General features: G+C 40.6%; 1 protein-coding gene across 4 annotated transcripts in view; it reads left to right on the plus strand.

Moving 5' to 3' along the window:
- fbln1 (fibulin 1) overlaps positions 1-15,544 on the plus strand; it is a 99,959-nt gene that overhangs the window by 54,169 nt on the left and 30,246 nt on the right. For all 4 annotated transcript variants that reach the window (XM_072267791.1, XM_072267793.1, XM_072267790.1 and 1 more), the window contains 2 exons: positions 44-175; positions 13,251-13,374. In XM_072267791.1, coding sequence (XP_072123892.1) covers positions 44-175; positions 13,251-13,374 — 256 coding nt within the window. The remainder of the gene's footprint in view (positions 1-43; positions 176-13,250; positions 13,375-15,544) is intronic.

Below are 15,544 nucleotides of genomic sequence, written 5' to 3' on the forward strand. Positions count from 1 at the left end.
GTTGTCTTATTCATACCACATATTTCTTTGCATTTGGTTGTAGACATTGACGAATGTGCATTACCTGCCGGAGGCAACATTTGCTCCTATCGATGTGTCAATATTCCTGGAAGCTTCCAGTGTGCTTGTCCAGTTGCCGGCTATGCTCTCGCATCTAATGGGCGTAACTGTCAAGGTAGGAAAATATCTCTGCAGGGGAACTGACTTGTTATCTTTTTAAACTATACTTTAGTAAATCAAATAGGGCTCATTTCAGGTATTTTACTGCAATTAAGGAGGTACTGCACATTCTGAATTGTTTGTTCTGGTTTCCTCTTGAAATCCTACCATGAAGAAACTGGACTGGGAACTAATTGTCATGATACTCTTGAACATTGATCTCACACCCCCATCATATGCCTCATATATGATAATGTCATCAAAATGCATAGTGCCATTATTTTTTTAACTTATTGACAGCAATTGGATACAAAGGTTGCAACTTGCTGTATTAACCTCATATTAACTCACATTTTAACTAATATTATACTGTATTGTGCTTGAAGGAGAGAATCTTGTTAAGTTACAAGTGCCTTCTACTCAATGACATTGTTTTAGGATTTATAATCACGCCACCAACTGGCCACCCCAACATCCACTCCATGACATTTTAATAAATTGGTAGCTTCAAGCACAACGCCACTACTCATGGTGGCCTAGGACTTGTTTCAGGGAGTTTCTATCTAAAGACCCAAGTGGCGAACCCTTTTCCAACCCCTCAACTGGCTTTACCTCATCTACAGATAGGCAGCACTGAGGCCCTGAAGACTCCCTCATAGTAGTGAACGATCTCCTAAAAAAGAGAGTGGGAATAAACATTGATATCTGTAAACAATAGACTTGTACCTTAATTATCCCTAATGAGGCTGGCTGGTGGTGCAATGGCTCTGGAGCGAAGGCTCCCGAGTTCCAATACAAGTCGGCCACCCCCGAGCACGCTTTCCATCCGTGCCATGTTGAGTGTCCAGCTAGCCACTCGGCCTCGTTAAAAAAGAAGGTCGCGTTAGGAACGTTTATATCGTGACCCAGTTAATCTGAAAGGAGACTAATCCTGACATCACATGCCAGACAAGAATGGCTGACTGTCTGGTGCGACGCGCTTAAAAAAATCCCTAATGAGAGGAAACCATGGTTTCCCAAAGTCAGGACATTCCAAATTTGTGAGATTCTTTTAGAATATGTACAATTTGGCATCAGGAAAAAACCTAGCATGCATTTAGTGCACCAAGATAAGGTGAAATTCAATTTCCGAATGTGAATGAAGTAAACTTTCATCTTAAATTGAAACCAAGAACGTTGGAAACACTTACAGTATCAGGTCAGGTAGCATCTATCCATAGGGAGAAAATCAAAGTTAACTTTTTGGGACCTTGATCTTCAGTCAAAATAAGTAGAATTAAGTTTATGTCTGTACCTTTATGAGTGGGAATCTAGCACAGTGAAGAATAACAATTAAACAAATACTAAAATCGGCAAGTCAGAATCAAGTCATTAGTCATCAAACTTGTTGTTTTGTGGCAGCAGTACAGTGCAGGTTGGTGAGAGTCCTTCATGATGGATGTTGCCTTCTTGATGACCTCGATGCAAGAAAGGCTTGTTACCATGATAGAGCTGGCTGAGACTGAACCTCTGAAGCCACTGTGTCATAAAACTATGTAACACATGTGGGTTGTGGTTTCCTGGTAGGAATAGTCAGTCAGGTTTTGCTGCCTAGTAATCACTCTTGTCAATTAAACCACACAGTACTAGGAATAATACTATTAATGCAAAGGGAAATAATATTGCTAAAGAGCCAAGAAGCACAACAGGTAATTCTCTAACAGATATTTATGCCAGATATTACAGTTATGCTGGGGGCTGAAATCCCACCTTACACAAGCTGTCCAGCTGAGCAAGGTTGGATCATCTGCAGGCAGGCACAGAACCCTTCTCAAGCATTTTGAACTGCCAGGCATCTCTTGGTGCACCCAGCAGCTATGATAATGATGAATTCTCAGAAGATCTACTGATGGCAATAAAGGAAACTGAATTGAATTACTTGACCCAAGGATTCACTAGATGCCAATAAAGAAGCAAGCCCATGAACATAAATAAATGAAAGATGACAGAGTAAGATTATTTATGACTAGTTGCTCGTGTTACTCAGTACCATGCACTGTGATCAATGGCTGTTATTTTCACATTCTCACACTGGAAGCAAAAGGAGCAGCAGAAAGACTCCTTGTGTTAATTACATGGGAGCTGCCCTTGTCCACCCTGCAGCTTGCCAGCAATCGTACAAAAACAGGTGGAAGCCTTTAAATGCTTTCCTTAGTGCTCAGGAATTAATGCATAGGGGGCAATGAGTTGATGAAAATTAGCTCAATGTTTCTGTAGTATGCTGCCATAATGGTTTAAAGTTCTCAAAATATTGCTTGATATTGCATGTTGGATGTATTTTATTCACTAATAATTATCTTTTTTGTTCATTCATATGAATCAGGGACTAAAGGAGAAAATACCAGTAATGGTTTCATGATAAGTGCTTTCATTATTCCTCTTGCTGATGCACATCTTTTCTTTTTAATTTATGTGACACTTTTTTAAAAAAAGGTACAAATTCCAAAAAGAAATTCTTGAAACTGTTTAAGGAAAACAAAACAGCACGATTACTTGAAGTGGTTGGAAATCTTCTTTCAGCAAAATCACTCTTTTCCTTTTCTGTCTGAGATCTGAGCATTCTCTCACCTCTAAAAGGTGCTTTTGTCTCTACCAGTTTATCACCAAAGAGCAGGATGCCAAAGTCTAAGGCTTCTCACCTGTCAGGGTGGAAAGAAACTCAAGCCTTTCTTTAAAGCTAAAGGATGATGTTTCTTGAAAGACGCGAGTATTTCTCTCACTGGTCTTTAAAATAAATACAATTATAGGTAATGAAGTACTTCTGAAGCTTAGTCACTGTTCTAATGTAGGAAATGGAGACAGCCACTTTGTGCAGCTAAGACCAAGTGCAAATGACTTACTAATCAAGTTCAGAGATGTTTAAGGAATAAATACAGTCCATAACACCAGAAAACGCTCGCAAGTTTCTACAGATGTACCGTGGAGAGCATTCTAACTGGTTGCATCCCTGTCTGGTATGGTGGGGCCACTTCACAGGATCAGAAAAAGCTGTAGAAAGTTGTAAACTCAGCCGGTTCCATCATGAGCACTAGCCTCTCCAGAGTCCAGGACACCTGCGAAAAAGGTGGCATCCATCATTAAGGACCCACATCACCCAGGACATGCTCCCTTCTCATTGCTACTACCAAGGAGGAGGTACAGGTGCCTGAAGACATACATTTAACATTTCAGGAACAATGTCTTCCCCTCCGCGAGATTTCTAAATGGACAATGAACCCATGAATTTTCCCTTCTCTTTTTGCACTATATATGTTGTAATTTATAGATGTTTATGATTATGTATTGCCATATACTGCTGCTGCAAAACTGCAAGTATGCCACTGATATTAAACCTGATTCTGAATCTATCCCATGTCCCCCTCATCTCATATTCTGTGATAATTAATAAGCTGCAGATCCTGTTACCTCACTGTCCTTCAGTTTAGCTCTGCACTACTTTCAGATAGCTGAGCATTGGAACCTGGCCAAGCGAGAAAATTGAAAAAAGGTGTATCGTTAGATCTTGCACATTTGAAACCATGCTCAGCCAGAAGTACTGAATATATGATCCTTTTCGGATTCCTCCTGAGGTGCCTGCCATCTCAAGGCAACACAAAAACCAGGCACTCAGCTCACTGATGTCTGTGTGGGGTTTGCTCCATGATCGGGTAGGTTTCTCATCTGTGCTCCAGTTTCCTCCCTCATCTCAACATATGCTGTAAGTTTGATTGAAAATTATCCCTAAATGTAGGTATGTTGCAAAAAAGTATAGAAGTACAGGCACATGAGAGAAAGAATAAGGTAAATAAGAGGAAAAATAGAATTAATGGGGTTTCCCTGCTGGGATCTGGCATGGATCTGATAGACTAAATGGAATTTTTCTTTGTCATAAAAATCAAGTGTAGGAGATGGTCTTCAGCTGATCCACTTCCTGCATGGATCAAGAAATGGTCGAGAGAACTAAATACAGCGAGGGCAATGGAATTTGTAGACTTGAATTCCAGAACTAGCCGTGCTCCAGGCCAATTACAATTCTAGCAACTACCTGATGTTATGGAAAATTGCCTAGACACGTGCTGTTCACAAAAGCAGCCCATATCATATCCAATAAATTATAGTCGAGTTGTTCTAAACTCATACAATGTGAAGGGCTACTAATATTTAAAGCAGGCGACTCACACTTTCTGATAATCTGCTCCTTAATGGCTAGTTCTGGTTTCATCATGACATATCAGCTCCGGATCTCACCTCTGCCTTTGTGTAAAAAATGTCTTAAGGAATTGAATCGCTGAGGCAAGGCGAGAGTCACAGTCCTTGACATCAAGGCAGCATTTGACCAATTAAAACAACAAGGGGTACACCAGGACACTCCAATGACTAGAGTTACATCTTACTCAAAGAATGATCATGCTCGTTGGATATCAATTACTTCAGCCTCAGAACATCATTGCCAGGATTCCTCAGGGCAGTGCCCTAAGCCCAGTTTATGTTCAGCTCCATTATTAATGATGTTTTTTCCACCATAATTTAAGTTAGAAGTGGGGATGTTTGATGATTGGACAATGCTTAAATGCATTCACACCTTCTCAAAAATGAAATAGTTTATGCATGCATGCAAACAAGATTCAGCCTAATACGAGGGGTGATTGATAGGTTCGTGGCCTAAGGTAGAAGGAGTCAGTTTTAGAAAGCCTAGCACATTTATGTTTCCTACATTTACACACTTAGTCCAGCGGTTGTGGAGCATACGGATTCCTTCTTTGGAGAAGTTGGATTCTTGGACCTCCAGCAGTGGTCCACAGCAGGGGTGATTGATAAGTTCGTGGCCTACATAGAAGGATATGAGTTATTAACTTCAAACTTTCTGCATTTTCACTCAAAGAGTTGAACTGCACGTGCATTAATGAGAGCTGTATAACTCATCTCCTTCTGCCTTAGGCCACGAGCTTATCAATCACCCCTGCCGTGGGCCACTTCTACAAAGAAGCGATCCGTATGCTCCACGACCGCTGGACTAAGTGTGTACATGTAGGAGGGGACTATGTTGAAAAATAAATGTGCTAGGTTTTCTAAAATTGACTCCTTCTACCACCACGAACTTATCAATCACCCCACATAATTCACAGGCACATCCTTCCATGCCATTGGTTGTATTTACATGAGGCACAGCCTTATGGAGGTAACATCCATCATCAAAGATCCTCACTATCCAGACTATGCCATTTTCTCACAGCTACCACTGGCAGGAGGTGTAGAAGACTGAAGTCCCATACCACCAGGTTCTTCAACCAGTCTATTTTTGAATCAATCCAAAAACCCTAATCACTACAGTTTAGCAGCTCCAGGACCACTTTGATCACTTTGCATTAAAATGGACTTGATTTTCTTGTTCTAATTGGTTTCTTGCTTGTAAAAATTGTGCATAGTTTAATTAATACTTTTCTTGTGAATGGTGCTTATGATGCTTTGTGCCAATGATACTCCTGCAAGTAAGTTTTTTTTTTAAATTTCACCTGTTCATACAGTGCTTATAAAAAGTATTCACCCACCTTGGAAATTTTCATGTTCTATTATTTTAAAACATTGAATCACAGTGGATTTAATTTGGTTTTTTTGACAGTGATCAATAGAAAAGACTCTTTCATGTCAAAGTGAAAACTACCTTCTACAAATTGGTCTAAATTTATTACTATTATTAAACTCAAAATAATTGATTGCATTATTACTCACCCCTTCAAGTCAGTATTTAGTAGATGCATCTGAGGCAGTAAATACAACCTTGAGTCTGTGTGGATAGGTGGCATGACTCAGTGTTGTTTCTAAAGTCCGAGTTGTTCAGGATAAACAGGTAGGGAGCCAATACAGTCCCCTGTGGGGCTGCTGTGCTGCTTTTTGCCATGTCTGACATGCGGCCGCACAAACTGTGGTCTGCCAGTCAGGTGCTCCATTATCCAGGGTACAATGGAAGTGTCGACCTTCATTGAACAGAACTTTTCCTCTAGCATTGAGGGCTGTATGGTATCGAAGGCGCTTGAGAAATCCAAAAACATGATCCTCACAGTGCAGTCCTGCTTATCCAGATGGGAGTAGGCTCTGTTCAGCAGGTAGATGACAACATAAAAAGCATGTCTGCAAGGTTGGTCCAGAGGCTGGGTGTCCTGCAGTGAGTGACCTCTCAGAGTCTATCCCAACAAACACCAGCCAGGAGTGTGAAGAAACAGCTTTCCCTGACTGGATGAGTGTAACTGCAGCTCAAGAAGATCAAAACCATCTAGGACAAAACAGTCTACTTGATTACTACCCTATCCACAAGACTAATTTTAATTTCTTTTACCATCAGAGCATGGTAGGCACAGTTCAAGAAGACCACTTTCTTATTGAAAATTAGGGGTAGCAATAAATCCTGGCCCTCATGGCAACATCCAGATCCCATAAAATTAATTGAAGGAACCCATAATTGAACGTGCAATCCTGGCAATGAAAGATTGTAATGTCTGATATAGGTGTGTGCAATGACTACATGACAATGTAATGAACATAAGAGCATAAGAAATAGGAGCAGGAGTAGGCCTTCTGGCCCATCGAGCCTGCCCCATCATTCAATAAGATCATGGCTGATCTGTCTGTAAACTCAGCTCCATATACCTGCCTTTTCCCCATAACCCTTAATTCCCTTACTATGTAAAAACTTATCTGACTGTACCTTAAATATATTTAGTGAGGAAGCCTGAACTGCTTCTCTGGGCAGAGAATTCCATAGATTCACCACTCTCTGGGAAAAACAGTTTCTCCTCATCTCCGTCCTAAATCTTCTCCCCTGAATCTTGAGGCAATGTCCCCTAGTTCTAGTTTCACCTACCAATGGAAACAACTTTTCTACTTCTATCTTCCCTATCCCTTTCAAAATTTTATATGTTTCTTTAAGATCCCCTCTCATTCTTCTGAACTCCAGAGAGTATAGTCCCAGGCGACTCAATCTCTCCTCATAGGATAACCCCTTCATCCCTGGAATCAACCTGGTGAACCTCCTCTGCATTGCCTCCAAAGTATGGAGACCAGAACTGCACACAGTACTCCAGGTACAGCCTCACCAGTACCCTGTATAGTTGCAGCATGACCTTCCTGCTCTTGAATTCAATCCCTCTAGAAATGAAGGCTAACATTCCATTTGACTTCTTAATAACCTGTTGTACCTGCAAGCCAACTTTTTGTGATTCATGAAAAAGCATTCCCAAGTCCCTCTGCACAACAGCATGCTGCAATCTTTCACCATTTAAACAATAATCTGCTCTTCTATTATTCCTTCCAAAGTGGATGATCTCGCATTAACCAACATTGTATTTCATCTGCCAGATCTTGGCCCACTCACTTAACCTATCTATATCCCTCTGCAGACTCTCCACATCCTCTGTACAATTTGCTGTTCCACTCAGTTTAGTGTCATCAGCAAATCTTGCTACACTACACTCAGTCTCTGCTTCCAAATTATCAATGTAAATGGGTAAACAGCTGCAGGCCCAGCACCAACCACTGCAGCACCCCACTCACCACTGACTGCTAACTGGAGAAACACCCATTTATACCAACTCTCTGCCTTCTGTTGGTTAACCAATCCACTATCCATGCCAATACACTTCCTCCAACTCCATGCAACTGTAATTTATAAGTCTCTTGTGCGGCACCTTATTGAACATCTTCTGGAAATCCAAGTATATGACATCCACCCTCTATCCACTGCACTCATTATGTCTCAAAGAACTCCAGTAAGCTTGTCAGACAGGACCTGCCCATGCTGTATCTGTCTAATGGAACCACTCCTTTCTTAATGTTTTGCTGTTTCTTCCTTAATGACAGCTTCAAGCATTTTCCCAACTACAGATTTTAAGTTAACTGGCCTATAGTTGCCTGTCTTTTGCCTATATCCTTTTTTAAAAATTGGCGTGACATTTGCTGTCTTCTGATCCGCCGGGACCTGCCCGGAGTCTAGAGAGTTTTGATAAATGATTACTAACGCATCTACTATAACCTCCGCCAATTCCTTCAGCACCCTGGGATGCATCCCATCAGGACCAGGAGACTTATCTACTTTCAGGCCCTCTAGTTTGCTCATCACTATCCCTTTAGTGACAGTGATTTTATCGAGGTCCTCACCTCCCATTTCGTCCATAGCATTCTTCTTTGGCATATTAGACGTGTCCTCCACCGTGAAGATTGACACAAGATAGTCGTTCAATGCCTCAGCCATTTCCTTATCACCCAATATCAATATCCCCTTCTCGTCTTCCAAGGGACCTACGTTGACTTTAGCCACCCTCTTCCGCTTTGCATATTTTGTGCTAATTTACTTTCATACTCTATCTTCCCTTTCCTTATTTCTTGTTTAGTTGTTCTCTGTTGCAAGTTTTCCTGATCCTCCAGTCTTCCTCTACTCTTTGCAACTTTGTACACGAGCTTTTAATTTGATACTATCTTTTATTTCCTTAGTTATCCAAGGCTGGCTCTCCCCACACTTCTCCTCATCCTTCTTAATTTTCTAGCAGCTTGTTCTATTTGCATGCTGTCTCTTATTCTCCCTGGCCAGTCCAGAATTCTCCAGCATTCCAACACAGATTCCTGCAAATACAACTTAATTTGTGAGGAAGCTTTTAAAGAAAAATAATCCTTTAGCACCTGGCCTACTAACCACTACTGGCTTCAGCTATTTTAAGGAACTTGAGAAATCACCAGTTCATTGACTCATCACAGCAATGTCCAGGAGAAATCAATCAAAACCTGATCAAAATGCAGTTGATCCCTTTACATAGTGTTGGTGGGTGGGTCCTTCTTGCTTTTGTGGGTGACAACTGGAGAATGTAGCTCCCATCTGGCAGCACAGCAGGGTTGCAGCTTTGGAGATATGAGGGAAAACAGGTGCTGGAAACGGGAGCAACCAACAGTCTGATAGAAGAACTCGGCAGGTCTTCCTGCTGGTGGGTTTGTCCTAAAACATCGACAATTCCTTTCCTCTCTCAGCCCCTCCAAATACTGCTTGACCTGTTGAGTTCCAGCAGGTTATTGCTCCAGGGTTGCACCTTTTACTGGATGGATCATGATGTTGACACAGGCTGATAGACTCGCCAACTGGTTGCCACCATATCTTACACCAGAATCATGCCCTTGCCCATCAGCTGGCATATTGGAACTAATTTTTATCCACAGTGCCCAAAATCAGGGCTGTTGAACTGAGTTTTATGGCCAGCATTTTTATATAAAATTAATAAACTGGACTATCACTGACCTGTAACAAAGTGGAACTAGGCTGGCCAGACAAATCCCAGGAAATAACATTAAAAAAACTTCCAATTTATCAATGTATTACAAACCTTTGAATCTCCAGGTGTTCTATGTGCTGAATGGTTTGCATTTTATTTACTGTAACAACACAAACCCATTCTACAAATGTGTTATAAATATTGAATATCCCTGTGAGCAACCCAGCCTTTACTTAGATTGTTTAGAGAGAGAAAGAAGTGGCATCACAGAACAAGTATCATCACTTCAGCACCACAAAATGCTGCAGATGACAACCTGAGTTCACCCTGATAAGCTGTGAGCTTGATGTCAATGTTGGTGCCCTACAATCACTGACCCGTATTTTCCAGATCAGTGCCTTTAGCCCTTTGAAGCCTTTAAGTCTGGGACCACAACAAAATATTTCGGTGAAAGGGTAGAAAACAGCATGTCTGATATAGTAATGCCAATCATACTTTGTAAAAACTTAGAAGTCTGTTGGCAAACAAGGACATGCTCTATATTTGATGGGTCAACATTAATTGCTGAAGCTGCTTCATTTTATTATGGGAACTGTGGAAAATTGATTTTTATCTCATTTGTATATTAAAGGCAAGATCAATAGATGTTTGAATATTAAAAGGATCAAAAGACATGGGGTTAGTACAGGAAAGTGGTACAGAGGTAAAAGTTCAGCTATGATCTTTCTGAATGGCAGAGCAGGTTCAAAGGGCCAGATGGTCTAAGCTCAGGTCAATTTCTTACGTTCACAGAACCAAAGCCATTTTCACATGTGATCACATCAGCACAAGGCCAGCCTCCCTAACTCCAGCTATTTTCTGGACTGAGCATCCTACCCACCTCCTTGTCCAAGGTTGAGACTGATTGAGTTAAAAGGTGATAAAGGAGAGATACCAGGATAATTGGATGGACTTCAAAATAAGGAAATCATCCTGAACAAAGTAATAGTAACCTAAATTACTGAGGGAAATAAGGATGGAAAATGCAGGAGGATCAGCTTTAATCCTTGAAATACAGGTCACCCTTGGAGACGTATTGGGAGTTTTCTGAAAAATCATTCACCCAATCTGTGTCTGGATTTTTCATCGTGGACTAGTCCATATCATGATGTTAAATTCAGTATTCCAAATTGTTGAAAGTGCAAATAAATCTTCTCTCAATTGGAAGAAGTGTTTGGGTCCCTGAATAAGATTAAAAAAAGCTGTGTTGCATCTCCTGTGGTTTCGTTCAAAGGTGGTGTCCAAACTGACACAAAACAACAGAGAAATGTCTTTAAGTTCATCTTACTCCAGAGGAAAAAGATCATTTTCAATTTATAATAATAAGATGAAGTGCACTGTAAATATAAACACAAGAGATCCTACAGATGCTGGAAATCCAGGCAATATACACAAAATGCTGAGGAACTCAGCTGCTTAGGCAGCATCTTTGGAAATAAATAAACAATTAACATTCGCAAACATGAGGAAATCTGCAAATGCTGGAAGTTCAAGCAACACACATCAAAGTTGCTGGTGAACGCAGCAAACCAGGCAGCATCTCTAGGAAGAGGTACAGTCGACGTTTCGGGCCGAGGCTCTTCGTCAGGACTAACTGAAAGAAGAGTTAGTAAGAGATTTGAAAGTGGGAGGGGGAGGGGGAGATCCAAAATGATAGGAGAAGACAGGAGGGGGAGGGATGGAGCCAAGAGCTGGACAGGTGATAGGCAAAAGGGATATGAGAGGATCATGGGACAGGAGGCCTAGGGTGAAAGAAAAGGGGGAGGGGGGAAAACCCAGAGGATGGGCAAGGGGTATAGTGAGAGGGACAGAGGGAGAAAAAGGAGAGAGGGGAAAAGAATGTATATAAATAAATAACTGATGGGGTATGAGGGGGAGGTGGGGTATATAAATAAATAACGGGTGGGGTACGAGGGGGAATCCCTTATCACCATTCAGGGCCCCAGACAGTCTTTCCAGATGATGCGACACTTCACCTGTGAGTCGGCTGGGGTGATATACTGCGTCTGGTGCTCCCGATGTGGCCTTCTGTATACTGGCGAGACCCGACGCAGACTGGGAGATTGTTTCGCTGAACATCTACGCTCTGTCCGCCAGAGAAAGCAGGATCTCCCAGTGGCCACACATTTTAATTCCACGTCCCATTCCCATTCTGATATGTCTATCCACGGCCTCCCCTACTGTCAAGATGAAGCCACACTCAGGTTGGAGGAACAACACCTTATATTCCGCCTGGGTAGCCTCCAACCTGATGGCATGAACATTGACTTCTCAAACTTCCGCTAATGCCCCACCTTCCCCTCATACCTCATCCGTTATTTATTTATATACACACATTCTTTTTCTCTCTCTCCTTTTTCTCCCTCTGTCCCTCTCACTATACCCCTTGCCCATCCTCTGAGTTTTTACCCCCTCTCCCTTTTCTTTCTCCCTAGGCCTCCTGTCCCATGATCCTCTCATATCCCTTTTGCCAATCAACTGTCCAGCTCTTCGCTCCATCCCTCCCCCTCCTGTCTTCTCCTATCATTTTGGATCCCTCCCTCCCCCTCTCACTTTCAAATCTCTTACTATCTCTTCTTTCAGTTAGTCCTGACGAAGGGTCTCGGCCGGAAACGCCGACTGTACCTCTTCCTAGAGATACTGCCTGGCCTGCTGTGTTCACCAGCATCTTTGATTTGAACAGTTAACATTTCTGGCTGTCTGAAGGGGGCCTTGCCTCCTTTCTTTCCAGTCCTGAAGAAGGCTTCTGACCTGAAGTGTCAATTGTTTATTCAGTCCCACGGATGCTGCCTGACCTGCTGAGTTCCTCCAGCATTCTGTGTATATAACTGTGAAAATGATTCTAGGTTTGGGCATTTTAAGCAGAAAATTAAACTTAAATACTAAACCAGATAAAAGGAATGATAGGTTAATGTTCTAGAATCTAATCTAATTAAATAAGTAATAGTTGAATCAAAAACTCAGTATCATTAGTAGCTGGGCAGATATAGGGCATGTTGGTAAGTTGCACTGAATTAATCATCAAAATTTACAAAAATAACATGGAAATAAATTGTAATATTTTTATATATTAATTCTAAAATAGTGGTCTATTTATTTGAAGTTACTTTCTCAAAGATCTCCTAGGACAAGGGTTCCCAACCTGAGGTCAATGATATTGCTTAATGGTATTGGTCCATGGCATAAAAAAAGGTTGGGAACACCTGTCCTAGGATCTTTTTGTGAATCATAGCAATTCAGTGGTTATCATATATGAAACTCCCAAGGTATTGAAGTGAAGTAGCTAACCTTCAACTAGAAGCTAGAAATTCAAATAAAATAATTCATTTCATCACTACAACCTTGACTTTTCGGACTGAGACCCTTCATCAAGACTTGGCTGAAACGTTGACTGTTTACTCTTTTCCAAAGATGCTGCCTGACCAGCTGAGTTCCTCCAGCATTTTGTGTGTGTTGTTTGGATTTCCAGCATCTGCAGATTTTCATTTGACTGTATATAAAAGGTTATTTTTGTTCTAGGATATATTTACTGGAATTAGAAAAACGTGTGTATGCAAACATCATTCCATTTTTTTTATCATCAACAAATCATCTTTTAACTTAAAATTGTTGTTCATTGCATATCCTACATGTAGAAGAATTTTTGAGAAAGCAGGGAGCTTCCGAACACATTGGGGCTCAAGACTGTACATGTTCCCAAGAAGCTCAGCCTAACAGTTAGGTATTGATACTGCGAAAATCACAAAATTTGTAACATTACCTAAAATCTGTTTCCTTTCCCAGATATTGATGAATGCATTACAGGGACACATAACTGCTCTGGTACTGAGACATGCTTCAATGTCCAGGGGAGTTTCCGCTGCCTGATTTTTGACTGCCCAGAAAACTATCGAAAATCTGGAGAGGCGTGAGTATTTTTGTGTTTGACATTTTCAAGCCAGTAACAACAGAATCTTCAAATTCTATTCCAGATAGAGGTGTTGGCTTATTCTCCCAAGTTCATAGATGGCTTCTGCTATTTAAGCAAGATTTCTGGCAGGCCAACATTCATCTTAGCTCTGACTATGGGCAAAGTAATAATGGTTGAAACTAGTAAAAGTATAAAAGAAACTGTAATCTTCTTCCTTGCTCAATGACATAAGAGTATAATGCACAGCAAATCAATGATAACAAAGTTAAATTTTTTTCCAGTCTGGAGCAACAATCTAATGGAGGAACTTAGTAGGTTGAGAACATCTGCTGGGGGAGAGGAATTGTTGACATTTAAATAAGTATCCTGATGCAGGGTTTCCCCCTGAAACATTGACAGTTCCTCTCCTCTACAGGTGCTTCTTGAACTGTTAATTTCCTCCAGCAAATAGTTTGTTGTTCCAGATTCCAGCATCTGCAATCTTCCGTTTCTCCTCTTTCTTCAAATCTCTATGCTTTGTGCAAAGATTAGGGTTTTAATCACAGTTACCCCTGTTACAGTTGCTCCTAAGTATAGTTATGCAACCAGTTGAAAGAACACCATACAAATTTGATGTCTCTGTGCCTCAACTATAGTTCAAATAGTTAATTTCTCTGTCTATCAATTAGTGTTTTTCATGTACACTGGTGTTTGTCTGTCTTTGTTAATGTATAGTATTTTGTAAAAATCTGTTGTATTTTTTCCTGTAAATGTTGGCAAGAAAATGAATCTCAAAATAGTATGATGACATATATGTACTTTGATAATAAATTTACTTTGAGCTTTGAACTTTTAACCAGTACTAATGAAGGGTCTTGACCCAAAACATCAATTCTAGAATTTTGTATGTTGCTCCTGATTTCTAGCATCTGCAGTCCCTTGTGTTTGCTTTCACTATTTACAGCTTTTTTGTACGTTTAGAGCAGCAAAATAAAGAGAAATTCAATTTCTATGTATCAGTCCTAATTCCAAACTTGTATTCTTTCAGCCTTCTTCTGCCTACCAGCAGAAATGAATAGTTTCTTCTGAAGTTCCAGAGGCCCAGGATGTGTATCAGTTAGGAAAAGTAGGGATGCTACACAATGATTAAAGTCACATTGAGTGTTTTCGTGGCTGTCCTTAGATCAAATTCCATACAATGATGAAGGAAAGTAACCTGGCTGGTGACCTTTATATCTGGTGGGGGAAGTTCGGATTAGAAGTGATGAACTTCTGATTTACTTCATTGCTCTTTCCCTCTCAACACCCCAATACGTACAACTGAACTTTGAATAACTATGTTGACTCCAGAAATTTATCACATCTTAACAGATCACTGGCATTAAAAATTACTTTTGCTGCAACAGCTTTAAAAACAAATCTTCAAAGTTGTTGTATGCTACATTTCCTTTTTTTTACTATAAGGAGATCGCAGCCACAATTAAAAACTTATACTTGAAGTTAATATCCTGGCCAAGAGCCATTATTGTGTAGTCTCCAAATGATGACAGAGTCTGACTATGTAGAAAATTTCCAACTAACACTGGGAGGATTCTATCAGTGTGTTTGCTATGCATGCACCTTCAGGGCATAAATATATTTTCTCCCTCAGTTTCTAATGGCATTGTTCCAAATTGTTTAAAAACAATAACTACACAATGACTTTCTCAGGTAAAATGTTGTGTTGTCATTTTTAACTCAAATCATATGAGGTAGATCTTTGTCTAAGCAGTGATCTGTTAGAGAAATTTGCCACTCTTTGTAAGAACCCATGTTATTTTGGAGGTTAAGGGATATCCTACATGGAGCTGAACTGCAGATCCGTCATGATCTCATTGCATGTGAAGGTGGGTGTCCACTTCAGTTCATGCTCTCATCACACTTAAAGTAATAACACTTTGGCAAAACAGTCTATTTTTAAAAAGGGAAGATACCAAGCCCACAATGCTGTACTTTAGGTGTTCCATATTACAAGTCCCAGAGCACAACAACCTGGGGAAACTGTTAATTAACAGGAAGTGAATGTGTGACACTGAAATTTTGTGTGAACACTCTGTCTCTGTTATGTGGCAACTGTGAAGGCACCTCATTATCGTCAATGTGAATAGTTGTATGGGCTTAAAAAATTACAAAAAGCCTTCCCCTCAGT

Source organism: Mobula birostris, chromosome 9 (assembly GCF_030028105.1).
Source record: "Mobula birostris isolate sMobBir1 chromosome 9, sMobBir1.hap1, whole genome shotgun sequence".
NCBI classification, from domain to species: domain Eukaryota; kingdom Metazoa; phylum Chordata; class Chondrichthyes; order Myliobatiformes; family Myliobatidae; genus Mobula; species Mobula birostris.